General features: G+C 31.0%; 1 protein-coding gene across 1 annotated transcript in view; it reads left to right on the top strand.

The window, feature by feature from the left end:
* LOC147065510 (serine protease inhibitor 42Dd-like) overlaps positions 1–27636 on the top strand; it is a 39023-nt gene that overhangs the window by 1848 nt on the left and 9539 nt on the right. Inside the window, exons 2-5 of the mRNA XM_085956833.1 lie at positions 19181–19541; positions 20732–20911; positions 22058–22274; positions 23592–23806. Of these exons, the coding sequence (XP_085812959.1) occupies positions 19188–19541; positions 20732–20911; positions 22058–22274; positions 23592–23806 (966 nt within the window). The 5' untranslated portion in view covers positions 19181–19187. The remainder of the gene's footprint in view (positions 1–19180; positions 19542–20731; positions 20912–22057; positions 22275–23591; positions 23807–27636) is intronic.

The following is a 27636-nucleotide window of genomic DNA, read 5'->3' as shown; positions in this document are numbered from 1 at the left end:
CTGTGGATGCGGTATAGGTACATATAGCATCAATGAACCGCACGCCACTGCTGTGTAAGTTTCATCAATATTCGTCGAGTAGTTTTTGAGTTGTTACCAGATAAACGGAGAGACCGACTGTTAGCAAATTGTATTATTAATATAGGTATTTTATATAAATTTACTCAATGAAACTCTATAAGTTTATTTAAATAAAATAATATCAAAATTAATTTATAAAGTGTACGACGTAATTACGAGTTTAATTTATTCTGTATTCTAAAAGCCACGAAAACATTTAATTTCGGTTATTATTTATGGAATTTTAAAGATACCAGTCAGCACGAAATTGATTTTTTGAATATAATTAGAAATATAAAAGTAATTGCTGACCCACAAACGACCTTCGTCAATGGTACTCAAATCAAACGTATCAACAACTACGTCTATCTACAACAAAAATGTATATTGGTGGAAGTATATATGATGACCTGAATATTATGATCCTAAAAATTGACCTTCCATTGTGTTTAAAGCATACAATGTTACCGATGTGTAGGTATTACCAAAGCTCATAATATAAGCAATGTGGAATTGGAAATTGGATGTTGGGCGAGACTATAAAATTAACCAATGGATAAGGAGTCAGACGAGAGTATGTGATGTGATAAAAATTATTTAGCTGATAAAATGGCAAAAGGTCAGTGAGTGGACAACCACTGGATAAATTTAAGGTAATCATGACATTAACCATGACAGGAGGCATTAACCGACCACAGGGCCGCTCTAAAACCCACTGGATCGACGCATCCAATAAGTTCAGGGGATGAAAGTGATGACCTACGTCAGGCATTCATCAAGCAGTAGATTGACTCCAGTTAACTACGATGATGTTATCAAGAAATAATAAGAATACCACTAGTTCTGACTTGTATAAATACATAAAGCAAAATTCGTGCTTTGGAATATCTTTATTTTATCTGACTATAAATAATATGTACATAATTATTTATTAGACTAATCGAAGATAACGACAAAAGAAACATGATTAATCGAGCGTATTACGAAGCCCTACGTTTGGGTGTGAAGCATCAATAGTTGTTTATGCCTGGGAATGTTTCAGGACCAAATACTCAAGATTGAGGTCAACACGCCCGTAGTGTGATTTGACTGAAATAAAAGTAAAATTAAAATAAATATTAAATATAATACAATACAAAGCTAATTCAAAACTGACGTACATTCTATCTAGCTTAAGAGATTTTCACGTCCACAAAAACACGACGCATTTTTTTATAAATGCAATAAAATTGACCACTGTGGCGATCAGATCGGATGACGAATAGAACCCATTTGATAATCTTTTCGGGATATTTCCAGAAAATTTTATTTACATCCTACATTTTTCCGTCACATGGAAATTTTGGTTGGGTAACAAGTCGAAGCTCATAGAGATTGGCAGCGAATTTACTGTGAAAAAGGAAAAATAGACTGGTGTAGTAGTCAGTCTCCAATTACCATTAAACATTATGGAAAAACAAATGTGTGTGCCTGCTTTTGTTTAATGCATCCTACTATTGCTGCCAGGTCTAAAGCTGCATCCAGCGTCATTAGACGAATTGTCCAGAGACAGCGGCAATTGGATAAAAAGATAGTACAATGTTTAGCTTTATCACCTTATTATTATTATTATTAGTCAAGGTTAGAAGACTGCACATTCCGTATCATGTGCAATGTATGAATGATTGTGAATTGGTAAAGGAAGGAAGGAATCGTTGGAACAAGTCACGTCCCAGACTGTAGCTGTTCTAATGATGATGATGATTTGATAATTTCAATTGAATTTCAACATATTTACATTATAAATACGTTTATATTATTATGTTATCAATTTCTGATTATAGAAACCACATGTAAATTAGAATCTTTTATCGTAGGTGCAGTTTTACTTGTGGTTAAAAAGATTTATTAATATAAATAAATACCAATTATATAATAAAACAATAATAACTTTTATCTAAAAACTAGAGTTCCACTACGAGAACGTCAGTTCAATTAATAAATAAAACATTTAATGTTTTGTTAGACAATATTGAAAATATAAAATAATGATCGCTATATTTATTTATAAAATCATATTTGCTTAGTAGCAAAAATACTTAAATTTGTATATACTTACTTACCTACTTTTTTATAAATGTTATGAGTATTTTTTTAAATTTTATTAATCGGTTTTATCTATTGGCTACAATATTTTTATTATTACCTTGATGATTCTAATGATATTCAATCAGCTTTCTTTTTATTTTTTTCTGTTTTATAGGAAAATTGGTAATGATAGATAGATAGTATGGAATATGGATAACAATATGATTACATTGATTACAGACAGAATTAACATGCACACTAATAACAAATAATAACACAAGTAAAACTAAAACCACTGAGTGACACTGTATAATTAGTACATAAAATTCTAATCAGTTTTTTTATATCTACCTAAAATCAACAAACGATAAACACCAAGACAAAATGTGAATAATTGGCAATAGCATAAAACTAAATTACACTAATTTTAAACAAATCAGGAAAAACTACGTGGTATATTTCAGTATAATATGTAAAAACCAAATATCTATCATTAGAAAAAATGACAATAGAAAGGAAAATATAGATATGAAGTTACATTATATTGTCTACGTACCATATTATTAGTTTACCAGTATGTAGGCGTATTTGTCACACTAAATGATCTGTTATATAAATTTCAAAGTCTATTTCTTTGCATTTGGAGTAGGTATTGACATAGGTAAATCAGTATATAGTAGCACCATTGACACGCAAAAAACGGCTTGCAGCTGTAGTGATATTTTTCACTAGTATTTAAATAGGCATTGCAGAAAACGATTTCAATACACCCGCGAATTGCATATGATGCTACTGTATACAGATTTATCTATACGTTTATGGAACACAGTCATATACCGACCTCTATTTCTTATCAGGATGCAGCGTACGGCGAGTTCAGGGATCATTTATCATAACGTCTTGCGATTTTTATTTAAGAATATATGACGTGTACAATTAAAATGAAATCCATTTGATATTTACTGACTGAGAGTTAAAATCTGAGTGACGTAGTCCAAGTAACTGACCCAAATGATGAATGTTCCTAGTTCCCGGCGCTTCGTAAAATAACACGGAATGGTGTTTAAGAGCCGAGCCACACCGGGCGACTCTGGTCTCGAGACCAGTCGCCGAGACCAGACCGATGCATACAGTTATATGGAGCATGCCACACCTGGTCGCCCAGTAGTCGCGCAAGCAATAAAGTCGGGCGACCAGTAAAATCTCGTTCGTGCGCTCGGTCTGGTCTCCCGGTCTCTCTGGTCTCTCTGGTCGGGAGATCGGTAGCGATGTATGAAAACATATAACTATGTATTGAGCGCTGCCACACTAGGCGACCAGTCGCCGGCAGCCACGCCGCGGATAGAACGTATTTTTGCAAACTTGCGTGTACATTAATTATTATTATTATTATTGGCTGCCTCTCTGGTCGCCGGCAAGTCGCCCGAGTAAATCGCCCGAAGAGACCAGTTGCGCGACTGGTCTCGAGACCAGAGTCGCCCGGTGTGGCTCGACACTGTCTTGTCATCCCGAATATTGGAATCAGTTAAAATTTTTAAAGATATTTGATATACTTACAGAAACAAAACTTAATATTAAAGGTGTTGCAACTACTTTCACTTATTTAATTTGATCGTAAATTGTCAGTTATGGCTTAGTTTTTGAGGTCTACCCAAAATATAATATGTATCAGTACCTATCTCAAATTTACGAAAAATTTACTACAGATGAAAAACAGTCCTATATTTTAAATAATTACAGATTTTTTGAGCAATCAATTTATTTGCGTATACCTACTCGTTCAATCGGCTGTATATTTAAATACTTTAAGGATCCAAATGCAGCACTGCAATTCGTAATATTAAACATTGCTTGCAGTGAAACAAACTGGTTAAGTAAAAACATAATCACTATTTTGCAATGGCACAGTGATTATTGGTTTACTTCAAATCGTGATAAGTATGTAATAGAAATTGTATGAGTACGTTTATTTCGAAATATAGAAATTTTAGGTTATTTTAACATTATCGTATGACCAGTGAACTTTCGCACTATTATTAGTTATTACGATGTATACACTATATTTATGTTACAGTAATAATAATTTTAATAGGTAGGTATTCGTTGTCGTTTCAACTGTCACTCAACTACTTAATATTTTATTGAATCCTTGTGATTTACTGAATACTGAAGACGAAATATACATAGTCAATTTTCAATTTCATAGTCAATTTTCAGCACCTACAATTTACCGTTATAAAACGTCATTTTCTGCAAACCGATTGATACTAATCAATTAACACCTCATTGGCTACATACTCCCATACCAAAGGCCGAATAATAAAAGACCCCATCTGCATTACTAAATATTACGTCAAATCAATGCAATTTTTACAATAAAGCCAAATCCATAACTGGCAAACCATTTTATTATGCTAATACACAAAAAATAAAAAAATATTTATAATAATAGATGACATGCCAATATATTTAAAAAAAAATGGGAAAAAAAAATTTTAGCTTCGGCCGAGTACAATTATAATATGAATATTTTACTGAAAGAAAATTTTTCCTAAAAAACATCGGCCCAGTCCAGTATTCCAACGAAGATTGTAAATTCCTCCCAGTGTTTTTTAAGCCCTTGTTGCCAATACATGCAATACATTTAGTGCATCCAGTGTTCTGACGGATGTTGAAAATACATTCCAGAAAGAAGAATATAGCTTTTTTGAGTCTTACAACAAAATTTTCCGGACAAAGATATACAATTCATTCCAGAATAAAAGTCAAGAATTTTTTCTACTTAACTTAAAAAGATGTTTTCTGTTCAATGTAAAATATTTGTTCACAATCCGAGACGATTTCTCACTTTTGACAGGTGCTACGTATCTTTGGTGTCCTTTAAAGTTATTTATAACGGCTTCGTATGCCTTAGTACCTATGTGCTATACTACTAACTTATTATATATCGTAAATCAATGTACATATCGTCACTGTACAGGCCAAGTAGCGCAACCCTCACTTTTCACCAAAGTGACATTTTGATGGTAATGGACTTATTGAATACTCTTACACGAACTGGCCTAAATCTAACTATCATAAATCCCAAAAAAATATTTCATATCAAAATAATTCAATACTATTTTTTAAGCCATTTGTAAGTTGACAAAAAATTATCCAGTCAAATACAGTAACCCTCTCTAAACGTACGCCATATGGTACGTACAGAGTAAGGTACTCAATATGTAATAAAATAATAAATAAATATTATATAAAATAATAAGTAAATCTAATGCCCACAGTTTTTTTCACTTCCCGAACAATTTGATATTTGAGGGTTACGCTACTTGGCCTGTATAGTGACGATATTATATACAAAATTAGTCATAGGTATATAATTATGGGTCTAGTTTTTATGTAGTTTTTTTTAAATCATGTGCTCACAAAAAATATCATCATTTAAAATACTTGTCAATTCAATTAATATCTCATGACATAAATAATTAATATGTTGACATGTTAGGAATTCTCAAGATACAGACTCGGGTTTTTCCAAGTCAATATAAGTAATTTCTAGTAGTATGACTTCGCAAAATGACGAAAGAGGTTATCAAATGTGACTCGTTCAGAATATTGATAATAATAACACGCTAAGCTAGACCCATTTTAATTTAAAAATTCACTTAGGTATATTAATGATTTATAACAAAAATATTATATTATTATTGTATCTATAGTTGGTTATTTTAAATATAATTTTAACGGAAATTCAATTATATATATATATATATATAATATCAACATCATCCGTGCTACAAATCAAGTGGGTATTGACCACCTACACGAAACGTCTTCACCTGGACTGCACCAAGTGGGGGTGTTGAAGATACGCATCGGGGTGGCAGCTTTTAGGGAGTAGAAAGTAGCCGGAAAATATTTCATTATAACATATATAACATTATTTAAATAATTATATAACCACCATGTAATTGAACTTTATCTTATGTTGAAATATTTACATATCGTGGGCATACAGGCAGAAGTCACTAACTCCAAATACACAGTTCTGAGATAATCAATGTTTTGTGTTTTTGGTATTGTTAAAATGGTTGTAAAATCTTTATTTTTTGAGTTATTCATTACTTTTATTTTTTCATATGTTCAATATTCTTGCAGCATTACTTTTTCTATATAATGACATTAAAATCTCAATTTCGTCAAAACTGGAGTTAGTGACTTCTGCCTGTACGCCCACGATATTATGTATGTTACGTACCAACGAAGAGCGATACCTACTTACCAAATGGTGAGATCGTAGAATAAACGAAAAATATATCTAAAAATACATAATAGGTACTAATTCTATTTACGAGTTTAACATCTCCGATACAGTTAACACAGCATATAAAAGTACTGAAAAGCATTCTCTCAAAGTCTCGATAGAACGAGTAAGTCAGCACTATACATAATACGTATACACCGTTTCTGCAAAAATGTGATTTATTAATTTTTTGATGAACTTAGCCATAAGGTTGTACAATTTTAAAGTAACATTTTCATACGTATTTGTTTCATGGATAGGCAATAAAGCTTCCCTAGTGTTATTAAAAATTATTATTTATCAAATTACCCAGGAGATATTTTTTTCCTTGATTTCTCATATATCCAAGTTTTTCTCATTAACATATATTTATTTTTGTATGTGGGATGCGGCATGCGGGGCAATAATTGTGGGTTGAACTCCATTCCGTTCACCACAATGATGTTGTTTTTATTTCTACACAGTTAGGCCACCACATTTTAAGTATCTTCACTCTTCTTTTCTCTCTTTTAGGAGTTTCTTGGGTGACTGCATGTCTTCCATTTTTGAAACATAACCTTGGCTACAGACTATCAGATTCTGACCTCCCGTAAAAATAATTACAAGATAAAAAGAATTTTTTTAAATGCAACGTTTTTAAATTTTCTGTTGAATCATATAAACTTGACTTGACTACCTTAAAAATTTGTACTTGATAGAAATAATACCAAAGTGTCATTTTGACATATCATATTGATTTCCATAGTAACGCACGTATATATTAATAATTTAGTTGCGAGGACCCCAGACCCCTAGCAAACAATAATGGAGTCGAAATAACTTTTCATACAATACAGAATTAACTGATAATGAATTCAATTCTACTTAAAGATGGCTAAAAGTATTTAAAAAATGCATTGACATCGTGTTCTGATATATTATAAAAGTTTCAAATGTCTAGCTAGTCGGGAAGTTAGTTAAGTATCGATTGCAAGATTTGTGCCGGACAAATAAGAATACGAGCTAAGAAAAACGTTGTAATATAATATCAGATTCCTTCAGATTCAGATTCATTATTAAAACTTTTATATTCATATTTTTAACGTAACTTTACTGAAATAAATATAAGTAACTAACATAGATATAATAGATAATATATAAGATAATACACCTATTCGTAGGATGTTAAAAATGAGTTTGCATAATATGCATTGGATTAACAAGGTCGCAATTACATTAAAACATTTTATACTCGAGATGTATTTATAACTTTAACATAATTACATATATTTAGTCTGCTAACTGTACGACATAATATTATGTTCTGAAAGGCAAGTTATGTAAGTAGGTACTATATTTTTTTGTTTAAGGGTTTTTTTCAAAATAAATGTTATTAATTTAAATATATATTTGTATATTGATCCAATCTAAAGAGATGTTTTCATCTACTATAATATTGTAACAATATTAAACTATTTTTGGGTTTGATATATCACGTCTGGGTCACCACTTTGGGTTTGATGAGATGTGTAAAGAGGAAAGATGGTTATATTATTGTTACAAGAATACATGAATACTATGGTAAAGGTGACAGAGTGGTGTTATAATCGCGGGTACAGTTTTACTGGTGAGATTGGTTATATTATTGAATTGACTGGTGTTGTACCGAGATGTTAATATAAGACTTGAAATGAGTGGTGCGCCGAGTGACGGGCTCGATGTGAGTGAAAAAATTATGGATTGTTCTTGCTATTTATACAAATGCAGTTCATATATTATTACAAGAGACATTGTCGCAATTAAACAAACCATAATAAACCCTAGCTACTGGTCTAGTTATGATTGAGGAAATGGTGACGATCGCTTCCGCCCCATTGTTTTGTTTTGACAACAAAACATTATATTAAAGTATGCTTAGTAGAGTTATAATGCTGAGTGGTATGATTGCTACATATTAATATTTATAGCTTTATTATTGTTTGATTAACTTAGAAAAAAGGAAAGTATAACATAGAAAATACATACATTTATTACTGCAATATTCAATATACATATAATCGTGTAACTCTCTCCCATTTTCGCTGCGGCGATTTTTTCTAACGCAGATGACGCAATCGATTTGTCAGAAAATTTAAAATGGGCTCTTGGAACACTTTAAACTAGTAAATTCATGACATTCACAATACAATATTTAAATTTTAAAAAAAACTGGTTCTAGTTAAAGGTGGTATATAAAAATACATAGCAAATATTCCTCTTAGAAGGGAAAAGAAAAAAAACAAAAATATTGTTAAACAATAAAATTAAATTTCAAAAATTAAAAAATCCGCATATTACTGAAAATGACAATATCTCTGATGAGCGCATTGATTAGTCTCGCACCTCTCGCATAAAATAACATAAACACTTAAACAGATACGTTGGTATATGTACACACCGTTGCCAACTTATCGTTTTTCTTACCAGATCCTAGCATCTTTGGGTACGAATCTGGCTTGCAAATTCACATCCGGCATGACATCTAGCACAGCAAAAAGCTTAAAACTTCTCGTGAAAGCTAAAATATTACAATAGATTTACTTGAAAATCAACATGCTGTCCTTATGTAGCTATATATTATTATTATCTAACCAATAACATTACTTTTACGTATAATATTTAAGTGATAACCAAATTTCGTACTCGCATTAAATATTAGCTGTATTACATAATATGTATAAATTGTGATTTGTGAAATAATAAATTCTTGTTCAACGATTACTCATGAAATTAATAATTATAATTAAATTTTTTTAAACGCTAGTATCTAGAGATTTTTATTTAATTTTGAGAATATCTAGCATTATTTTTTGCAGTCTGATATATTTTCTTATCATATCGGGAAATTTTTTGTGAATGACAAATAATTGACAACACTATTTGTGCACTAAAAAATAAACCACTTATATGTGACATTACTATCATCTTCAACAGCAAAAGGGTGAAACAAATCTGACAGCTGACATAAATAATAATAATATGATGCCGTAGTTTAACCAGAAATCAAACACACGATTATACTGTCATTTTCTTGTCTCCTACAAAATAAATTAGACCGACACATGACACTTCGTTTAATATAAAATACATATTGATATATTAATCAAACTGTCTACATGATGATATTGTGTCGACACTATATAGGCAGACGTCATTTTAATAATAAACAAACTTTCATTGCATTGTCAATACAACCAATTATGTAATACTAATAATATCTATCAGTCTGATAAAGACCCTAATTTAGATATTATAACCACGGATAAAACAAATATTAAATTACATATTTTAAGTTTATAATATTAAATAATAATTTCAAATATTTAATTTATATTATGCAGTCTTCATTCTTTGTACAAATCATAATTATACGCCGATTAGAAAATATTGTAATATTTATTGCATTGAAACTTCTATTTTTTACAACGTTTTTATTAGCTATCGATTGCAATGCAATCGATTTTTAACTAATTTCCCAACTAGCTAGACATTTGAAACATTTAGAATATATCAGAACACGATGTCATTGCATTCTTTTAATACTTTTAGCCATCTTGCAGAATTGAATTCATTTTCAATTAATTCTGTTTTGTATGGAAAGTTATTTCAGAAAAATCCGTAAAAGTAAAAGACTACTATTGGTTGCTAAGAGGGTGGTCCTAGCGACTAAATTATTAATATATACGTGCGTTATTATGGAAATCAAAATGAAATGTCAAAATGACATTTCAGTATTCTATATTTGTTTGTTTGTTTGTTTTTTATTTACTTCATTTCAAGTAAAAGTTATTTTGAAAGCATATTGAGCATAATAATTCAACAGAAAATTTGAAAACGTATACAGTTTACTCATTTAGAGAATATTCAGATCTCAAAAAAGCAACGTGAGATAATATTATACGTAACCAAATACCAAAGAATTTATTCGGTTTTCAATGCGCTAACATACTGAATATTTATATATTATATCTTTAATATATCAGGATTCAGATCTTCACATACAAAATCTCAATACTAAAATGAATACGCTTTTCAACATTGGCCATAATTGCAATTTGGTTCATTTCTAAAAAAATCATTTTTCATTCCAGGCAGACACAGATGTATACGAGAAAGATCGTTTGCATCCTGTCCTTTTATTTTCACACACTGTTTTTATCAACTGTTTCATTGTAATACAAAAAAAAACTAATATTATTATGACTCCTTTTAGTACTAGTTCAAACTAGACGCACGATTGACTAGAAACATGTGAATCAGAGAATTCTGTGAACGTCAGAAATGCTAAGAAGGCAGGAATGAGTCAGATGGTACACAGTGAACGTTCTGAAGACAGAAGCTATACCGAGTATTCTTCGTGGTTGCTTTCGATGACAATTTGTGTTAATCGCGGCTCAATTGACCTAATCAATAAAAACAAGACAAGATCATTTAGTTGACTTGTCTAAATTATTTGATCAGTAGGTATATTTACAACTAAACTTTATAATTAAAAAAATATAATATCCAATGAATAGTACAACCTAATTATATATGGTCAATAAATAATGATGCATTCTTGATGTACCTATGTAATTCATTGAATTAGTAAACAAAAAAATATATACTTATTTTTCTTAGAAATAGTTTAAATACGTTAAAACTAAATTTTGGAGAGATTTGGATGCCGTCTAGAAATTGAAGTAAGCATTGTTAATATTATTTTGATTTAAAACTACAAAAGATGGTCGCGACATTTACAGAATTTTAAATAAACCATACAAATTCATAGATATTTTCTGTAGATTTGGGCTCAAGCCACATTATGTAAGAAATATCTAAGAGTTAATAAGGGCGTATACACACGGCGTTCCAAATCAATGTAAACTGCGATGCCCAATGCGCAAAACTGACCAAACATTTGCTGTTAATTGCAGCGTCATATACCTTAGCCCTAATAGGTATTTTGCTGAGGTAGGTCGAAACCAGTGGTACACAACCTATTCGGAAGAAGGGCCAATTTATCCATTTTCTAATTTTTCACGGGCCGCGGTTGGTAAAATTTTATAGTTACATATCAGCTACTCTAATCACACCCCACTCTGAATTACGTATATATGTATTTGCACGATAGAACTGAGTATTTACGAGTATATAGGAAATTAGAAATTTGTCGTTTGGTGATGAAATAGGTACTTGTTATTTTGGGCCACATCAAATGCTATTTTGGGCTGCGGTTTGTGCATCACTGGTCTAAATTATAGTATGAATACCTAAACGATAATTTTTAACATGTTTTAGAATCCATTGTTTGATTCTGTGCTTAAATTATGTACACTGTGAAAACTGTACATAAACGGTTTGTACATGATTATTTTAACAATAGTTATTATTGAACCTAACCTAACCTAACCTAACCACACATGTACCTACTAACTTTAATGACTCATTTTACAATCATGTGAAGAACATGTACTATTAATTATACCTATTGCAATTGTTAATATATCGTAATGATATAGATTTGGAAATGTTTGTCGTAAATTTCCATTACTTATGATAATGTTTTACCACAATATATTCAAAAATCGAGCGTAATGCATAGTCATACTTATAGCTCGAATTTTTAAAAATTAGACACCTAACTTACTTACACTGCCAAAATCGGTGACGTTGTAAGAGATAGAAAACAAATCTACGTATTATTATGATCAGCATTATCACCATCATCATCATTGCTAACTTAGCATGGAGATCTCTGCGGTACGGTCGATATCTTGATTTCTTAGGAAATATTTACTATATAATAATTTCCACCGGATAACCATCATAACTCTTTGGTCTCTTGGTGATTCTGCTCTCAACAGTGGTTCTCTGATATGATTACTGAAAAATTCTCAAAGGTTGTCCAGGCAGGAAGTTGTTCTTCTACTAGCACTCAAAGTTCTTATATTTTACCTTGAATCCTCAACTACAGCGCTTGACATTTTTAACGTACTTATTCAATAGATATATGAAGTATCTGAATGTTCTGCTTTTTATAGTAATTACTACTTCTATCTGTTTTCTCATGAGGTTCAAGACTTCCTGATTAGTGACTTTCTTTCTATGATATTCATAGTAAAGAAATATTCCATAGATATCTCAAAAAATTGTTTAACTTATTTCATATTGTGCTGAAAAATTGTTTCGTTCTATGCCGTCACATTGCGTTATATTGTTACGAAAATGTCAGTTTCAGCAACAAATGTATGTTTTTATTTATTTTTAATTTAACTTTTTTTGTTTATGTATTGTTTCTTCAATGATTCTAAATGCCGTATCCACACTGGCAACAAATTGCTGGCAATCTCATTAAATTTCAAGATAATTATCAAAATTTGTTTGACCATAAATTATTTTGTGTTACGATGTGGGCACGGCTTAGCTAAAATTTTAAGTTACATAGACTTATTGATTGAAATATAAAATATAATAATTCATTACCTGTGTATCTAACTTGGCATCATAGCACAGAGAAGGTTAATTATTTTTCTATCGTGGTTTTGCTTATTTTTCTACTTTTTTTACTTTTTATGAATTTCCATTATATTATATGAATAGTATATAATATGATAAAATATGCACTGAAGTGTACTGATAAGTGTATGGACGTGAACGTCGCTCTAACTATATCGAAAAAGAGTATGTTTAGAATAAGTTTAGTCGATAGAAGAATTTAGTCATGTTTTTCTTCGAAGTAAAAACTAGTTATATCTAAAGCTACCATGTTGATGAGTACCTATCGAAAATATTTATAAATATATTATAATATATTATTATAAATTCTGAATACCACTTGTTTATTTTGGAAAAAAAAACATTTACTTTAGGCGTGTGCAACATTTAATTTTGACGTCATCCCACTTATGGATTTTCCTGTGCATCAATGAAATTTCTTCGAAGATCTTTATTTAATCAATAAAATCAGCATTGAACACAGTCGTGTAAAATTTAGCAGTTACTTAAAAATAAAAAAGAAATCATTTTTATATTTGGTGGATTTACAAAACGAAAGGTAAAATTACTAAGCTACTGACATATTATAATATTATAAACATAACAAACATCAAAATATAGGAAGTAAGTACACATCGTATATGGTTTTTATTACTATAATAATTTGGCTACCTAGGTATTTTAAAATACAATGAGCTTACCTTATAATATTAAAATAGAACAGATTTTTTTTGCTTATTAAGTCAAATGTTTCTAACGTGTAGTTAAGGTAAAATGATCGTTTTAAATTCGATCTCTTTTCAGTAAGCGTTGCTATGTTTTATCATCCACCATATTGTGTCTTTTCTACGTGTAATTTTACTTTACCGTACATACTACGATCGAATATTATATTTTGATTCAATTTTTAAACTCAATTAGCTCAAAACTGATACACCTTACAACAAACTAGAAGAGGGGTGACGATTATTCCTTTATTGGATATGTTGAGATACAGCCGTCTAATAGAATAATATTATAATAGAATAAAGAAGTACGTGTCGACATCTAGCGCTCGCTCCGCCGAAGCTAGATATCGACTATTGTTTGTAAGAGGGAGACAGATTCTTCTTTCCCCTCTTATGTCGCACCTGTGTGTGGCGTGATAGTTATCATCGGTTATTTAGAGCACACGCGCATATAAAATGTGATCCTTCTGTATAATAATATTCATGCAGATTAATATAAATAAAGTTAATCGTATATTAAAACTACGTTGCTTATTTACGATCCTCAAAACAATCCACAATTCCCAACAGGATATTATAACGTAGACTATTAAGAAATAATACTTACCAGAGGCTTCTTCTTCTTGGTCGTTCCTCATAGCTGAGGATCATCACCACTTTAAAATTCTGTCATATTTCTCGATCCTCTGCTTCTCTTAGGGTTGCCGCCAGTCAGCTCCTTCAAGTAGTCGTACCGATGCTTTCCTCTGCTTTGCCTTTCCCAGAAGCTACCCAAAACCACCAGTCTCTCTAGCCTCTCTAGGTTATTCGGTCTATGCCAAATAATATGTTCATAAAATTGCAGAATCCGTCTCACACATATTGTCAAGAGCCGTTCCTTTATCTGTAGTCTCTGGATAATTGACTGGTTAGTCTTTGCTCTGTACAAGAAATAAGAAGAATTCGGCAACAAGGCATCAATTGCCTTCTGCTTCTTTGCCCTCAGGGTCTATGACTTGACACCCTACAAAAATATGGATAGCACTGTCATTTTCACAAGCATTATTTTAATGCAATAAAAGGCGTAGCTTGCGATTGAGGAGAAATTTTTAATACTAATACCATTTAAAATTTTAAAAATATATATTTTTTATTTAAACTCAAAAAATAATTGTTAATTGATTATAAAATGTAAATTCGTTAAAGGACACCATTTTATTATTACATACTTGAATATACTTTATATTTATTTTAAATAACATCGTTTTTATAAAGTTTTTAAAAAACGATTTTTTGACTAAATAAATATCTGTTTGCACGGGAATTTGTTAAACGTTATTACATTATTATGCTATGATTACCACACATGACGTAAATCGATTTATTCTTGAAATTTTACTATTAGAAACTACTGCTAAATAAATCCGATCGATTGTATCGCTTGTCACTGTGAATGTCCAATGGTATATAATATTGGTACCTTATTAATATATATTTTCGTTAGCCTGTTGTTTATATCCTTCTAACAGGTAGATTGAGAAGGGTATTTTGTAAAATATGTGAAAATATAAATAGCAATTAATGCATGGGACTAAAAGGAAAAATGTTTGAAAAATGAATCACCAGGTTTAACCAATGTTTATAATATATGATATGGAATTTAAAATGAATGTGTTTTTTATTATTATTGTTATACGTGGAGGAGTTTGATTCAATATAATATAAATATATTTGATTAATTTATTGAAACTCTCCACAAAATATAATTCATTTTCTATTTTATCATTCACACAAAATATACGACTTTACAGCTTAACCCAAGACAACGGTCTTACATTTTGTAATAAAAAAATATTAATGATAATAATAAATAAAATACTTTAATAAACTCTTTCTTTTATTCAACGATTAATTCCCAAGATTTGAGAATGTAATATTCTATGTATTGGACATCAGTGGCGAGGGGCCGAGGTAGGCTGTTAAGATTCGACATAAATATTGCACACTGAACTTTGTCAATCATACCTATTTGTTTTCATTGAACTAATATTACAATTTTCAGATGGTACTGGTTAATTAAAAAAAAAATCAATTGAATCCTGTCTAACCAAGCCATAATAGGCTAGGTATGCTATGATGGGCAATCCGACAAAAATAGTGCACACCTTTTCAGTCATACTTATTTCATTTCGTTGAATTAAGAATACATATTACAGATGGTGTTGGTTAGTTTTTTTTTAATTCAGTAAACCCTGCCAAAACCGAACTAATATTATTATATCTATAAAAAATCTAAAATGATGTATGGTTTAATGGAATAATTTTAGAAATTTTATAGATAAACGAATATTTTTTGACTATTATATGGCTTGGATTAGATAGGGTTTAATTTTAAAAAGTAACAAATCCTATCTACACATTGTAGTCTTAGTTCGATGAAAACAAATACGTTTGACTGAAAAAGTTAAGTGTGTACTATTTATATCGGATCCTAATAGCTTACCTCCACCCTTCGCCTCTCTTGGGCATACGTTATTTGAAAACGTCTCATTTTTTTTTCAAAAAAGATTTTTTCTGGTAGTTATAATATGCATGAGATGTTGTCAAACTAAGTTTGTTCAATAATATACTACATATATATTATATTATTATACTTATACCTACATACGTAGCATAAAAGTGCGACGTTTTTATTACGATCAGCTGACTAATTACCGTCGTTGTTTAGCACCTTGAAAGAATAGTTTTTTTGTGTTTTGGTGACTTTGATCAAAATTAATATTTATTAGATATATAGGTTTTTTATAAAATTATAAAGCTATTTTTGAAAAATTCATGGTTTTAATGTATATAGTGTAAAATTAAAAAAAAACACATCGATTTTTATGAATGATTTTGACAATTTTAGTAACTATGTAAATAACTAATTTTCATATCACTTAAGAAACTTTTCATCATAAAATATAATACACGTTTTCAACTTAGAATGCTAAAAGTGAAGCTCTAAGTGGATACAATATAATATACTGCGTTAACCATTTAGAATGAAAACGTAGTGTAAGTATACAGGTGTATACGTAAGCATATCATATAATATGAAACGGGTAGTTTGTCGTGATTCAAATTTTCCGACCTGCCGATCAAAATTGATGAACACGGATCCAAATTTATTATCAAATTTAGAAATATTTCCCACCATGTGTGCTGAAGAAAGACACTCACGTGAAATAGGCAATGTAGGTCAACATCTTAACGTTGTAATACGTACTCACAATGAAATTGTTATAGTATATTTTAATATAGGAAAAAGTTACTATTCAAAATTAAATATTCACATAGTCTAGTAATGTACCTAAATAAACGCTAGTGAAATTGTTGACAAATGCTAATATCGAAGAACTGTTTATATCAGCATTGTAAAGGCCTCTAAAACTGAGAAGTATATTCCAACCAAATTTTGCTTATGATAATGGTGTGATTTTATTTATGCGATAATCGCAACCGAATTAAATGTACATACAATGGCAGTATTTAACTTGTGAGATGCATATCGATTATTATCTACTATGTGATAATCGAATTCGCGAAAACACCATTTACCTGTTCTGTCTGTGATAAAACACCATGCAATATTCTACTTCACCCGCAATTGGCCACAAACCAAATAACTATTCATTTTTTCTAAATGAATTTAATCTGTGAATGACCATTGGGTTGGGCAAATGGCTAACAACAATTACTCGTAAAAATAATAATCTATGGAGATTCATATGGTCCTCTTTAGGGGCAAAAATGGTAATTTACCTTACTTGCAGTACGATAAGCAAAACGTTATAATCAACGGATGAAAGCATTTTATCATAGTATCTTAGTTTAAATAGTTATTAGGAAATGCTAAGATTATTCTCATATATTTAGTTAATTTAGTTGATGGGCTGCATTGAGATCGAATACGACCCTGGTTGCCAGAGACGGTATCAAAAAATGAACCCTCAAGGTAAATACTATAGGGCGGTGATCGCCAAACGTCGCTCGCGAGCTACCGGTAGATCGCGTAGGATATTTTATCATATTTATAAGCTTGCCTCTCAAATTTTATTGCTAAAATTGAAGGCATTATTTTATTCTACCTACTTATGTGAATCAACGTTTTCCACTATGAAGGTAGTTAAAAGTAAATATAGAAACAGACTCACAGATGTACATCTTGATAATTGCATTTGGATGGGAGTGACAAGGCAGTCACCGAAAATTAAAAAAAAATGTGGAGAAAAGTGAATGCCATTTTTTCCATTACTTATTTTTAATAAGTAATATAACATATATAAAATATAATATATAAAATATATATATATAAAAAATATAAAGAAGGAATATGTATAAATAGCTCATCAATTTCAATTTCTGAAAGTAACTCATATCCTTGTTGAGTTTGGAAACCACTGCTATAGGGCATAGGCAGTCTGGAATCATTTAATTTTAAAACATGGTTGCGCCGAAAACTGCTGTGTGTCACATCCATAATATAAAGTATATTGATGTTTGTCGTGTTATGGTGTACGGTGGTTTATATCGGGAATATTTTTCAAGCAAAAATATCCAGTGTCCATATAAACAGAAAAATAATAGAGAGAAACCAAACGTTGGTTTGGTGGTATCATCATCTGCCAAGATCGATCACTTCTGAATAAAGGCATCCATCTTAATAATTTATCCACCATTTTAGATTTGCGCTACCACGTACCTAACGCTGAACTAATTGAGTCGGTCGATTCACTTGATTCTAGAGTGCGGCGCTGTTAAGTGTCCCTTAGGTACGGCTGTATAATTGTATTTGCCCAGCAGTTGTCCACTAATAGAGTAACATATCTGGCAACTCTGCATACGATTTCTTATGTTTTGTGCCCTCTATCAAATTTCATAATTTTACCGGCGTTATTGTATATTTAACATATATTTATTCATAATTATAGCAAAAGAATAGCAATAACGAAACACGTTACATGCGAAAAAAATAATAATCAAAACATATAACAATTTAACAGCGGGTCTATTCTATACACAAGACGACTATCAACCGCTAAAGTGATAAAGTGATAGTACGTATTATATATTTGTATTGAGGTATTATATTTGTATTTGTTACAACAAGTTAGCCGTCTAAACAGTCAAAACTGTCTATCTCGCTCTAAATTTTATCACATTTAAGAGAGGTGCTGTTAAAATATAGCACGTATTGCAACAATTGCAACCAACTTATGTAATTGTAATTGTTACAATAAGTGCTAACATATACAAATCTACCCCAAGTTTGATAATATTTATCACTTAAGCGGTCGATAAGTATAGAATAGAACCTTGCTGCTTTCAAATGCTCTCAAAAGGCAACAACAGATAGAACCATGTTGCAATAACTATAATAACACTAAAAAATATGCTCAATGATAAAAGTAATTGGATTGCCATCATGCATTTAACGGTTAAACTGTCACTGTGAGTGTACATTTAGTTATTCATTGAATTTAACATAATTATGTTTTTTTTGTTTCAGATAAATTATGGCGAACTTAACGAATTCGGTGGCTGTTCTATTTTTCGTCCTCTCTGTACCAAATAGCCAGTCGCAGTTCAACCAAAATCCAAATTATTACACACCGGCCGTAATACAACAGTATGTTCCCCAAATTCGTAATCGGCAGCAAACGCCTGCTGTCAATACCAACAGATACAATCCAGTCGTGGATACCCCTGTAGACGAACGAATTGTCTTCAAGGAAAATAATAGGCCTGATCCCTATGACGCTTACGCCGCTAATCGTTTTTCTACAGAAAAACAGCAGAGTTCAAGCCGACCTGTTAGCCCAAAAATTATTTCAACGGCAGTAAATACATTCTCTTTAAAAATGCTCAAGGTATGCTGTATTGAATATAATTATTTTTCTACCATAATCAGAATTATAAATATGACGTAAATTAGAAGAACCCTTGATTCCAAACCGAAAACCAAATAGTAACCGAAACCTCTTGAAAATTACATTATTGAGTTTCAGATGTTACATTCTGCCTAATTTTTGGTCACAATTTACTCATGCTGTACCCAAGTAATAAAAAAAATACTAAATAATATGTTATGATAGATTCTAGTGTAATAATATTTTACTATTTTTTTTCCTAATTTTATTGGATACTTACAAATTGTGCTGTCCAAATGTCATATTCTCCACGTGCAAGTAAAAATATCTTGAAAAATACTAATGGCATCTATATTTTAAAATTTAAAGTAAAATATCGATTATATAGCGATGACTACGTGCGTCGGTATAGTTAGATGAGAATATTGGTGCTTTAAAAAACCGGAACCGGAATTGGGGTTCTTACAGTTCTGATCATAATTTTTACTGTTCTAAAATTTATTTTACATATACCAATACTGCGAGTAAGGGGTAAGACACATGACACTGTAGTAAGTGAGCATCGACACATATTTTACTTGATTCCAAATGCATCTGATAAAAATCTCCAAATGGATAAAAAAAAAAACAATTGCAGACCTACACCAGTGTACGATAACTGCAGTGTCATGTGTCTGCGCCCTAACGCAGTAACGTTGATTCCTAGATCAAAATTGTCTTTGTCTTATAAAATATTATTGTCTTAAAATATATATATTTTACGGTTAGAGGATCGATCACCCTTCTCTTGAGGGGGATCAGCACAACACTCGCCGGTGTCCATCTGACACCACTCCATAGATCCGAGGACGTTCCTTACAGGAATACTGTAAGTGACATTGTGTACAAGACCGCATTTGCGGCATGGCAGGCGAGGTGGACCGCCTCCTCCAAGGGGCGGCACACTTACCGTTTTTTTCCAGACGTATTCTGCATGCACCAAACTAGAAGACTCCAACCTTCGCACTGGATTAGCCAGTTCCTCACCGGCCATGGCAACTTCGCCGCCAGACTCTAGCAAATCTCTTCGAATGCTGCCTACGACCACAGTTTAATACATTTCACACATTTTGTGTAATATAATCGATAAAAAATGTTAAATGTCAGATTTCTAAGAACTATAACTTATGTATCTTTTTTTTATTTTTCAGCACTTATCGAGGTCACAGTCAGACAATAACATTGTGATGTCACCATTATCGCTGTCAACATTGTTGGCACTGTTGGAACAAGGGGCACAAGGATCGTCACTACAGGAACTGGAGAGTGCCCTTGAAATGTCCAAAGATGAAACCAGAAATGCTTACATTTCCATCTTGAATAGTCTTGTGGTATTTATCTTATCTATGCTTAAAAAATAATATTATCGACCGAGGATACTAGATAGAATTTGAATTTATATTATGATTTATGTTTTGTATTACATATTATTTCATTCATTTCATTTGAGTATTTTTTACGACCCGGGTTTTGCCTTTCGGAATTTTCATATCACTAATTATACTACCGGTTCACTACACTACTGTCATTAGGCATCATTACCTTTCGTAATAGCGTCTGTACACGTGCATTTTATTTGCAGTAATAGTGTGTATTTTAAACTATCGTGATAATAACTGTTTACACGTAAAAGTGCTGACTGTCTCACCATCTCATTCTTCAAGAGTAAGCGAGACGCGATGTTGTTATTTTATAGTACTAGTTGACAGATCGTGAAAATCGGTTAACCTCAAAATTAGTCTACGCGGTGTAATTTGTTTTTTTACCGGCAGGTTTGCCACTATCGTTCTATCGCGCAGGCATAGATATCGAACAAATCCCACCTGTTGCGTGAAAATTCAGAAGCTTCCGAACTTTTTTTATTCATGCATGAAATCTTGCAACTTGTATGATAATACATGTATACCCGTGGATTTTCTTTTTATGGCCGCGATAATACGTACTGCCAGCGGTAAATCCATGCACGTGTAAACGGGGTACAATATTAAAAATAATATATTATACGTATTTTTCTCAATAATTATACAAGAATGTATTCAATGTGCAGATAGAGTATGTATATTACAAAGAAAGTATATGTGTGTGTGTGTGTGTGTGTGTGTGTGTGCGTGTGTGTGTGTGTTGGATTGCAGCCAGATAAACAAAAAAAAAATATAATGTAATACAGCTTTCGCATATTTAAAAAAAAATATAATAAAAAAATACCTATAGCCTAAAGTTTTATATCATATCTCTCATGTATTTATGGCTGTATATATGTTTGATTTGAATATTATAATTAAGACTGCATAGTATAATTAATTTATTAATTCCGAGAAGGCAATGGCGGTTTTTAAACTACTAAGAAAAATACTATTTAGCCACCACATAAACTTAAGAATCAGAACGAGATTGGTAAGATGTCTTTTCTGTTCTACTATATGAGCGGAGCCATAGGCGGCATGGTAGAGCTTAATGAGTATTTTTATTTATTTCAGAATCGTGGGTATTCGAAAAACAGCTTGGGCTTTAGCAATGCTTTGTTCGTAAATAAAGACCTACCCATAAAGGAAGCCTTCCAAACAACTGCAGTAAACGACTTCAAAGTAGGAGTGCAACCAGTTAATTTCAAAAATCCTAATCTTGCAGCTTCTCAAATCAACAATTGGGCTAATACTGCCACCAGAGGATTTATACCATACATTTTCTCACCAAGTAAGCAAAATAACAATACATATATTATATTATTATCTTACGTACATGATATACAAATTATCCAATTAGCTACCAAATATACTTGAATAGTAAATTCATTTTAGACCATGAGCGTAACCAATGTTTTAAAATCCGTTATAGGTTCAATAAAAGTTTGCTGACTATAATTATTTAACGATAAATATATGAAAAAATACATAATGGTTTTGTTTTGTTATTTTTTATTGCAAAAAAAAAAGATTTAGTACAAAATTAATTAAGTTATGATTGATTTTTCTAATCAATGTCGTAGATTCAAAATGATCCAGGCTGTTTGCCACAATTTAAACTTTAAAGCAAGCCACCCAGTAAACCATGTCTGTACATAGAGTACATATCATTATGGCATGTATTTCAGATGGCCATTGAATTTCTTTCAAAATCCCACGGAGTATTCTTTTAATACATAGGTATGCCACAGGCATAAGCCAATACTTGTTAACTTATTTTCGATACATAACGAAATAATAAAATGTAGCCTACAGTATATACTATACAAGAATAAATATTTATGTATTTTCATGCTGTAAAAATATTCCTTATTTTTAGTGAACTATAATCAAGTTAAAAAAATAAATAAACTGATACCCACCCATTTTCTAAATAATTAAATCAATATTGGAGGAATAATAGTTTTAGCAAGAGCATCTTTTCTATTTTCATTAATACTTTTCAATAATACAAAATATATTAATAACAATATATTGTAATGATATTACAGGATGAATGAAGGCAATATCACAATGCGTAACACAATATTCAAAATAAGGTGGGGTTCGGCAACCTTTCCAGATCCATTGGCCGCATTAAACTTTTTGTTTTAATAAGATAACCGCAAATGTTTAAGTGAAGGCTAGACCTTGTAAAAAAATAGTAATGTTAAAAAAGTTTTATTTTACTTTTTTTTATAAAACCGAAAGTGCCATTTTGCTAACCAATTGTAGATCCAAATTTACAAAATTTTAAATTATGTAATAACGTAATTGATTAGTATTCTGAACCATTTATTGGCCGCCGGTTTCCGATCACTGAATACGATGTTCTAAAAATATATGTAAAAAATGAAACTATTGTTCGTATATTAATTATAAATAATTTATATGAAACGAAGTCCAATTATAATTAATTTATTATTTGTAATACATAACAATATTATTCAATTATAAACTTCCTTGCATTGTTCTTCTGACCAAAATCCTCATTACTCATTGGTGTTGTTTAATTTTAGTTTCTACTACCTTCAACGTGTATAAATGATATGTTTTGTTTTCTTTATAGATAATGTCGACAGAAATACCGACTGTTTAATGGCCAACGCCGTATACTTCAAGGGAATCTGGAAGTCAATGTTCAGCGTTGACAGAACCTTGACGCTTCCATTCGAGCCAATTCCTGGAAGAGAAGTCAGTGCAACTTTTATGCACCAGAGCGGGAGGTTCCCTGCAGGAGAAGACAAGCAAATGGGCGCCAAGTGGCTTGAACTACCATTCGACGTAAGATTGTGTTTATAATATTATTTAGTCCACTATCAAGATTATCTTTATTATCGGCACTTAAACCAAATAACGATATTGGCCTTCTTAATAAAACGCCTATATTGTCTTGTGTAGAGTTGTCAATTTAGTGTATTTTGCCAGATCTATATTTTTTAATAGGCTTGAAAACATTGCATCAGGCTCACTGCGTTAACTTTGTTATTTTTTTTTGACACCGCTAATAGATTAAAACTTTTCATAAAAAGAACTAAAACAATACACCAGATTTGCTTGAAAATTAGCATGTCGACTTTCTGCACCTTATAATCTTACTAATATAAAAAAAACACTAATTTTCATACAATTTGTTGTTTATGCCACTCGTATTGAAATTTCCTTCAGTGATTTTTCTAGGGAACCTTCACAAGAATCCATCTAGAAAAAGAGTCAATATCTTGTTTATATACATGCATCAATATAGTTGAATAATTTATTTCATAGTTATGCTCAACAAACTTCAACTTTGCTCTCGTATAATAAATATGACTTATTTTTGTTAATGCCAGTTGACAATACTGATTATGACGTTGTGTCTGCAAAACCTCCCTTCACTGACTAAGTCGTAGGATAATGTATATTTTTTACATAGACCGACGACTTCAATGTATATCCCCGACTCCCATTGTCTCTTTCTGTAGCTATCTATATTAAAAAGCAGATACTTGGATAGGTGGGTGTCTTCTATTCCTAAGATATGACAAGCACAAGCAAGTCACTCTTCGTTCACATCTGAGACAATCATTAAACGAAGGAAACGGATCGCTGTTAAATATTCTTCGCTACACACCATTTTCATATACGACTTCGAAGACTCTTCTCAGTATTTATATTATAATATGTATATATTTAATTTAGATCACATTTGACTTTTTTTTACTGTCCAACACACTGATTAATTCATCAATATATGGGTCTTATGTGAATGTCTTATTTTGAAAGAAAACTAAGCCCTCAATATTACTCACTTTTTATATAGTATTACTGAGGGATATCCAATAGTTTTCCCACTGTGACAAATAATGATCCAATGGGTTTCGTGAATTATAATGTATCACTAGATGATAGGTGGCACTTATGTGATTACTTGTCACCATATGGTCACATCTGCTAGATGACAAGTTTTCACCCCCAAGTACCTACATCATGTTTTTCCAAACAGAGCCGCTCTTGGACATAAAAAGCCTATGACTTGCCAACATTTTGTAATCCTGAATAAAGTATTTTTTCTGAGATAACTCTTTGATTTAGTGTGTTAAAAAGAAAAATATTTTTTTATGGGAAAAATAAAATTTATCCAAATAACAAATATTTTAGTTTATTTAAAAAAATATATAAAAATAATTAAAAAATTTTATGATATTTTATCTTTGAGTAAAATATGTATCTCAAAAATAATAATAGCATAGTCTAAAGGTTTGATGACGATGCATTTGATGGAAATTAATCTGTCTTGTGTGGGCATAACCTGTTAACTGCAAAATGTTACATATACAGGAGAGCAATTTTATACTTTGAATTATCCCCATAAATCTCCGTTATTTTTTGTTGTCTATTTTTGAGAATACATTTTAAAATAAATAAACGAAGAAGAATATGACAAAAAATATATTTTCAATTAACACTAGGAAATTAATGTGAAGGTTTTTGATCATGTTTTGACCAAACTAACCGCTGTGTTTGTTTACATATCATCATAATTATTAAGGTAGAGTTTTGAGAATTTTCAAATGAAATACAGATGGCAGGCTATTAACAAAACGTAAGATAAATCACCAAAAAAGCAATTATCAGGTTATGCCTAAACAACACCGGAATTTATGAACAAATATTTTTTTTATAAATATTGCTTTCATTGAACTGAGTTTCACCTTTCGGCACCTTGGAATTTTATACCTATCTATTGTGCCTGTATAATATTTAAGTATAGCCTGAATATTTCGAAAATCAATACCTGGCTCACCGAAACCGATCTTTATAGAAGTGTATAAATCAGAGGAAAAACGTTTTTAATAATGCCACTAGTGAACCATTTTTTTATTTGTGTGAATAGGTAGATGTTAGTGCAAATATGTTGGTAGGTTCTGAAAATCCTATTTTGTAATCGCATTTTTTTTAATTAAATACATTTTTATTTTCATGTAAAATAAAACAGTAAATATTACCTACGTTAAATTTTATATGTTTAAAAATAATATATAACACCGATATATTTGTACTTATATGTTTTTTATAAAAAGTACTGATAAATTGGCATCTATAAATCTGAATTCGGGCCTGCCACTAATTTTCATCGGAAAACTGAAATGTCAGAGTGAAATTTCGTAATATTGATTTCCATAGCAACGCACATTTAGATGCCAGGATCCTCATTGAGCTACTTTACAAGCTGCTTGTTGGCGAATTTACAATCTGCTTGTAAACTCGCCCATTGTCATCATCGAACAAGCTAACAAGCAGATTGTAAACAATCTACAGAGAAAAGTTGAAAGCCCGTCAACTGTACACGCTACACGCTGGCGTGTGGGCCTACTGCGTCTGCGCAGTAGAGCGATAGTAGCGACCTCCCGGTAAAAAAACGAACTACTTAATACGTTCTGTCAAAATTGTACCAAAAATGACGGTTTCAACTCGCTAGTTTGTTGGCTTCTAAGCGAGTGGAAAGTCTTGTGTGTCATCATCACAATCGAACTAGTTGACAACAACAGCTGATAGCAAACAGCTTGAAAGTAATTCAATGTCATTGAGGGTTTTATACTGAAATATTAATATTCTTACTATAAAATACGTGTGTATATTAGGTGTTTATTTTTTTTAAATAAATATATAATATAGGTAGTATATAGGGTACAGTATACGACTTAAATATTAGGTACCTACTATTATAAATGTAGAACAATACTGTAAAACTGTAAAAAAAATACTTTAATGACAAATTAATATTCCCATTGAAAGTATTCGATACAAATTTAATAATCATTGTCGAGGTTAATCCCTTGATTGTACAATATTTTAGCTGCAAAAATATATGATCTCTTCAGACAGAAATGAAAACAAATATGTATATAAACGAAGTTGTAGTCGAAAATTCGAATAATGAAATTCGGTTATCGGAAAAACGTCGGCCCAGATTGAGTGAGCATTACTCACAACAGAAATCAGAATAGTAAAACATTTTTTCCACAAATATTGCAAAACTAGTTTTGGTATACAGTAGTCTCACTGTGCAATAATTCAACTTAATACTTTAAATTTACCGTTAATAACACAATAATAATGCATGTTGTACTACGAAGAATTTTCTCTGATACAATATTAGTTGTCATTATAAAAACACCATGAGATGAAATTAACAAAAAGCCAAGAAATTACAGTAAAAATATTTTGTAAAATATATATTCTACTGATCATATAATACATTGCAACACTTGATAATGTTAGCGATGTCTATGAAATACTTTTCGTAACAAAGTATTAGAGCCTATGGGTCGTATGCATGAGATTCCCAAATACGTTATAGGCTATATACTGCTCGTTTGTATGCATAAGTGCAAATGTTATTTGTTGGTTAGCGACGTCACAATGTGAAGTCATAATGTGTCATGGCGTACAAATAATTGCAAGCTTATAAAATTTCATTCCCCGACCATTAATTTAAAATTTTGAAATTGTAAATGTGTCTGAAAGTGTGCGAACGGTACCATATAAATTTAATAATTATACATGAATAATTATTATGAACTTTAAATAATTGATCAGTTATTATATCACATTTATTTTATAACTCTACT

This window comes from Rhyacophila brunnea, unplaced genomic scaffold (genome assembly GCF_057557595.1).
Source record: "Rhyacophila brunnea isolate RB1 unplaced genomic scaffold, BYU_Rbru_1.0 scaffold_6, whole genome shotgun sequence".
Classification (NCBI taxonomy): domain Eukaryota; kingdom Metazoa; phylum Arthropoda; class Insecta; order Trichoptera; family Rhyacophilidae; genus Rhyacophila; species Rhyacophila brunnea.
Note: the sequence above shows the minus strand (reverse complement) of the source record. Positions and strands in the feature narration are given on the sequence as shown.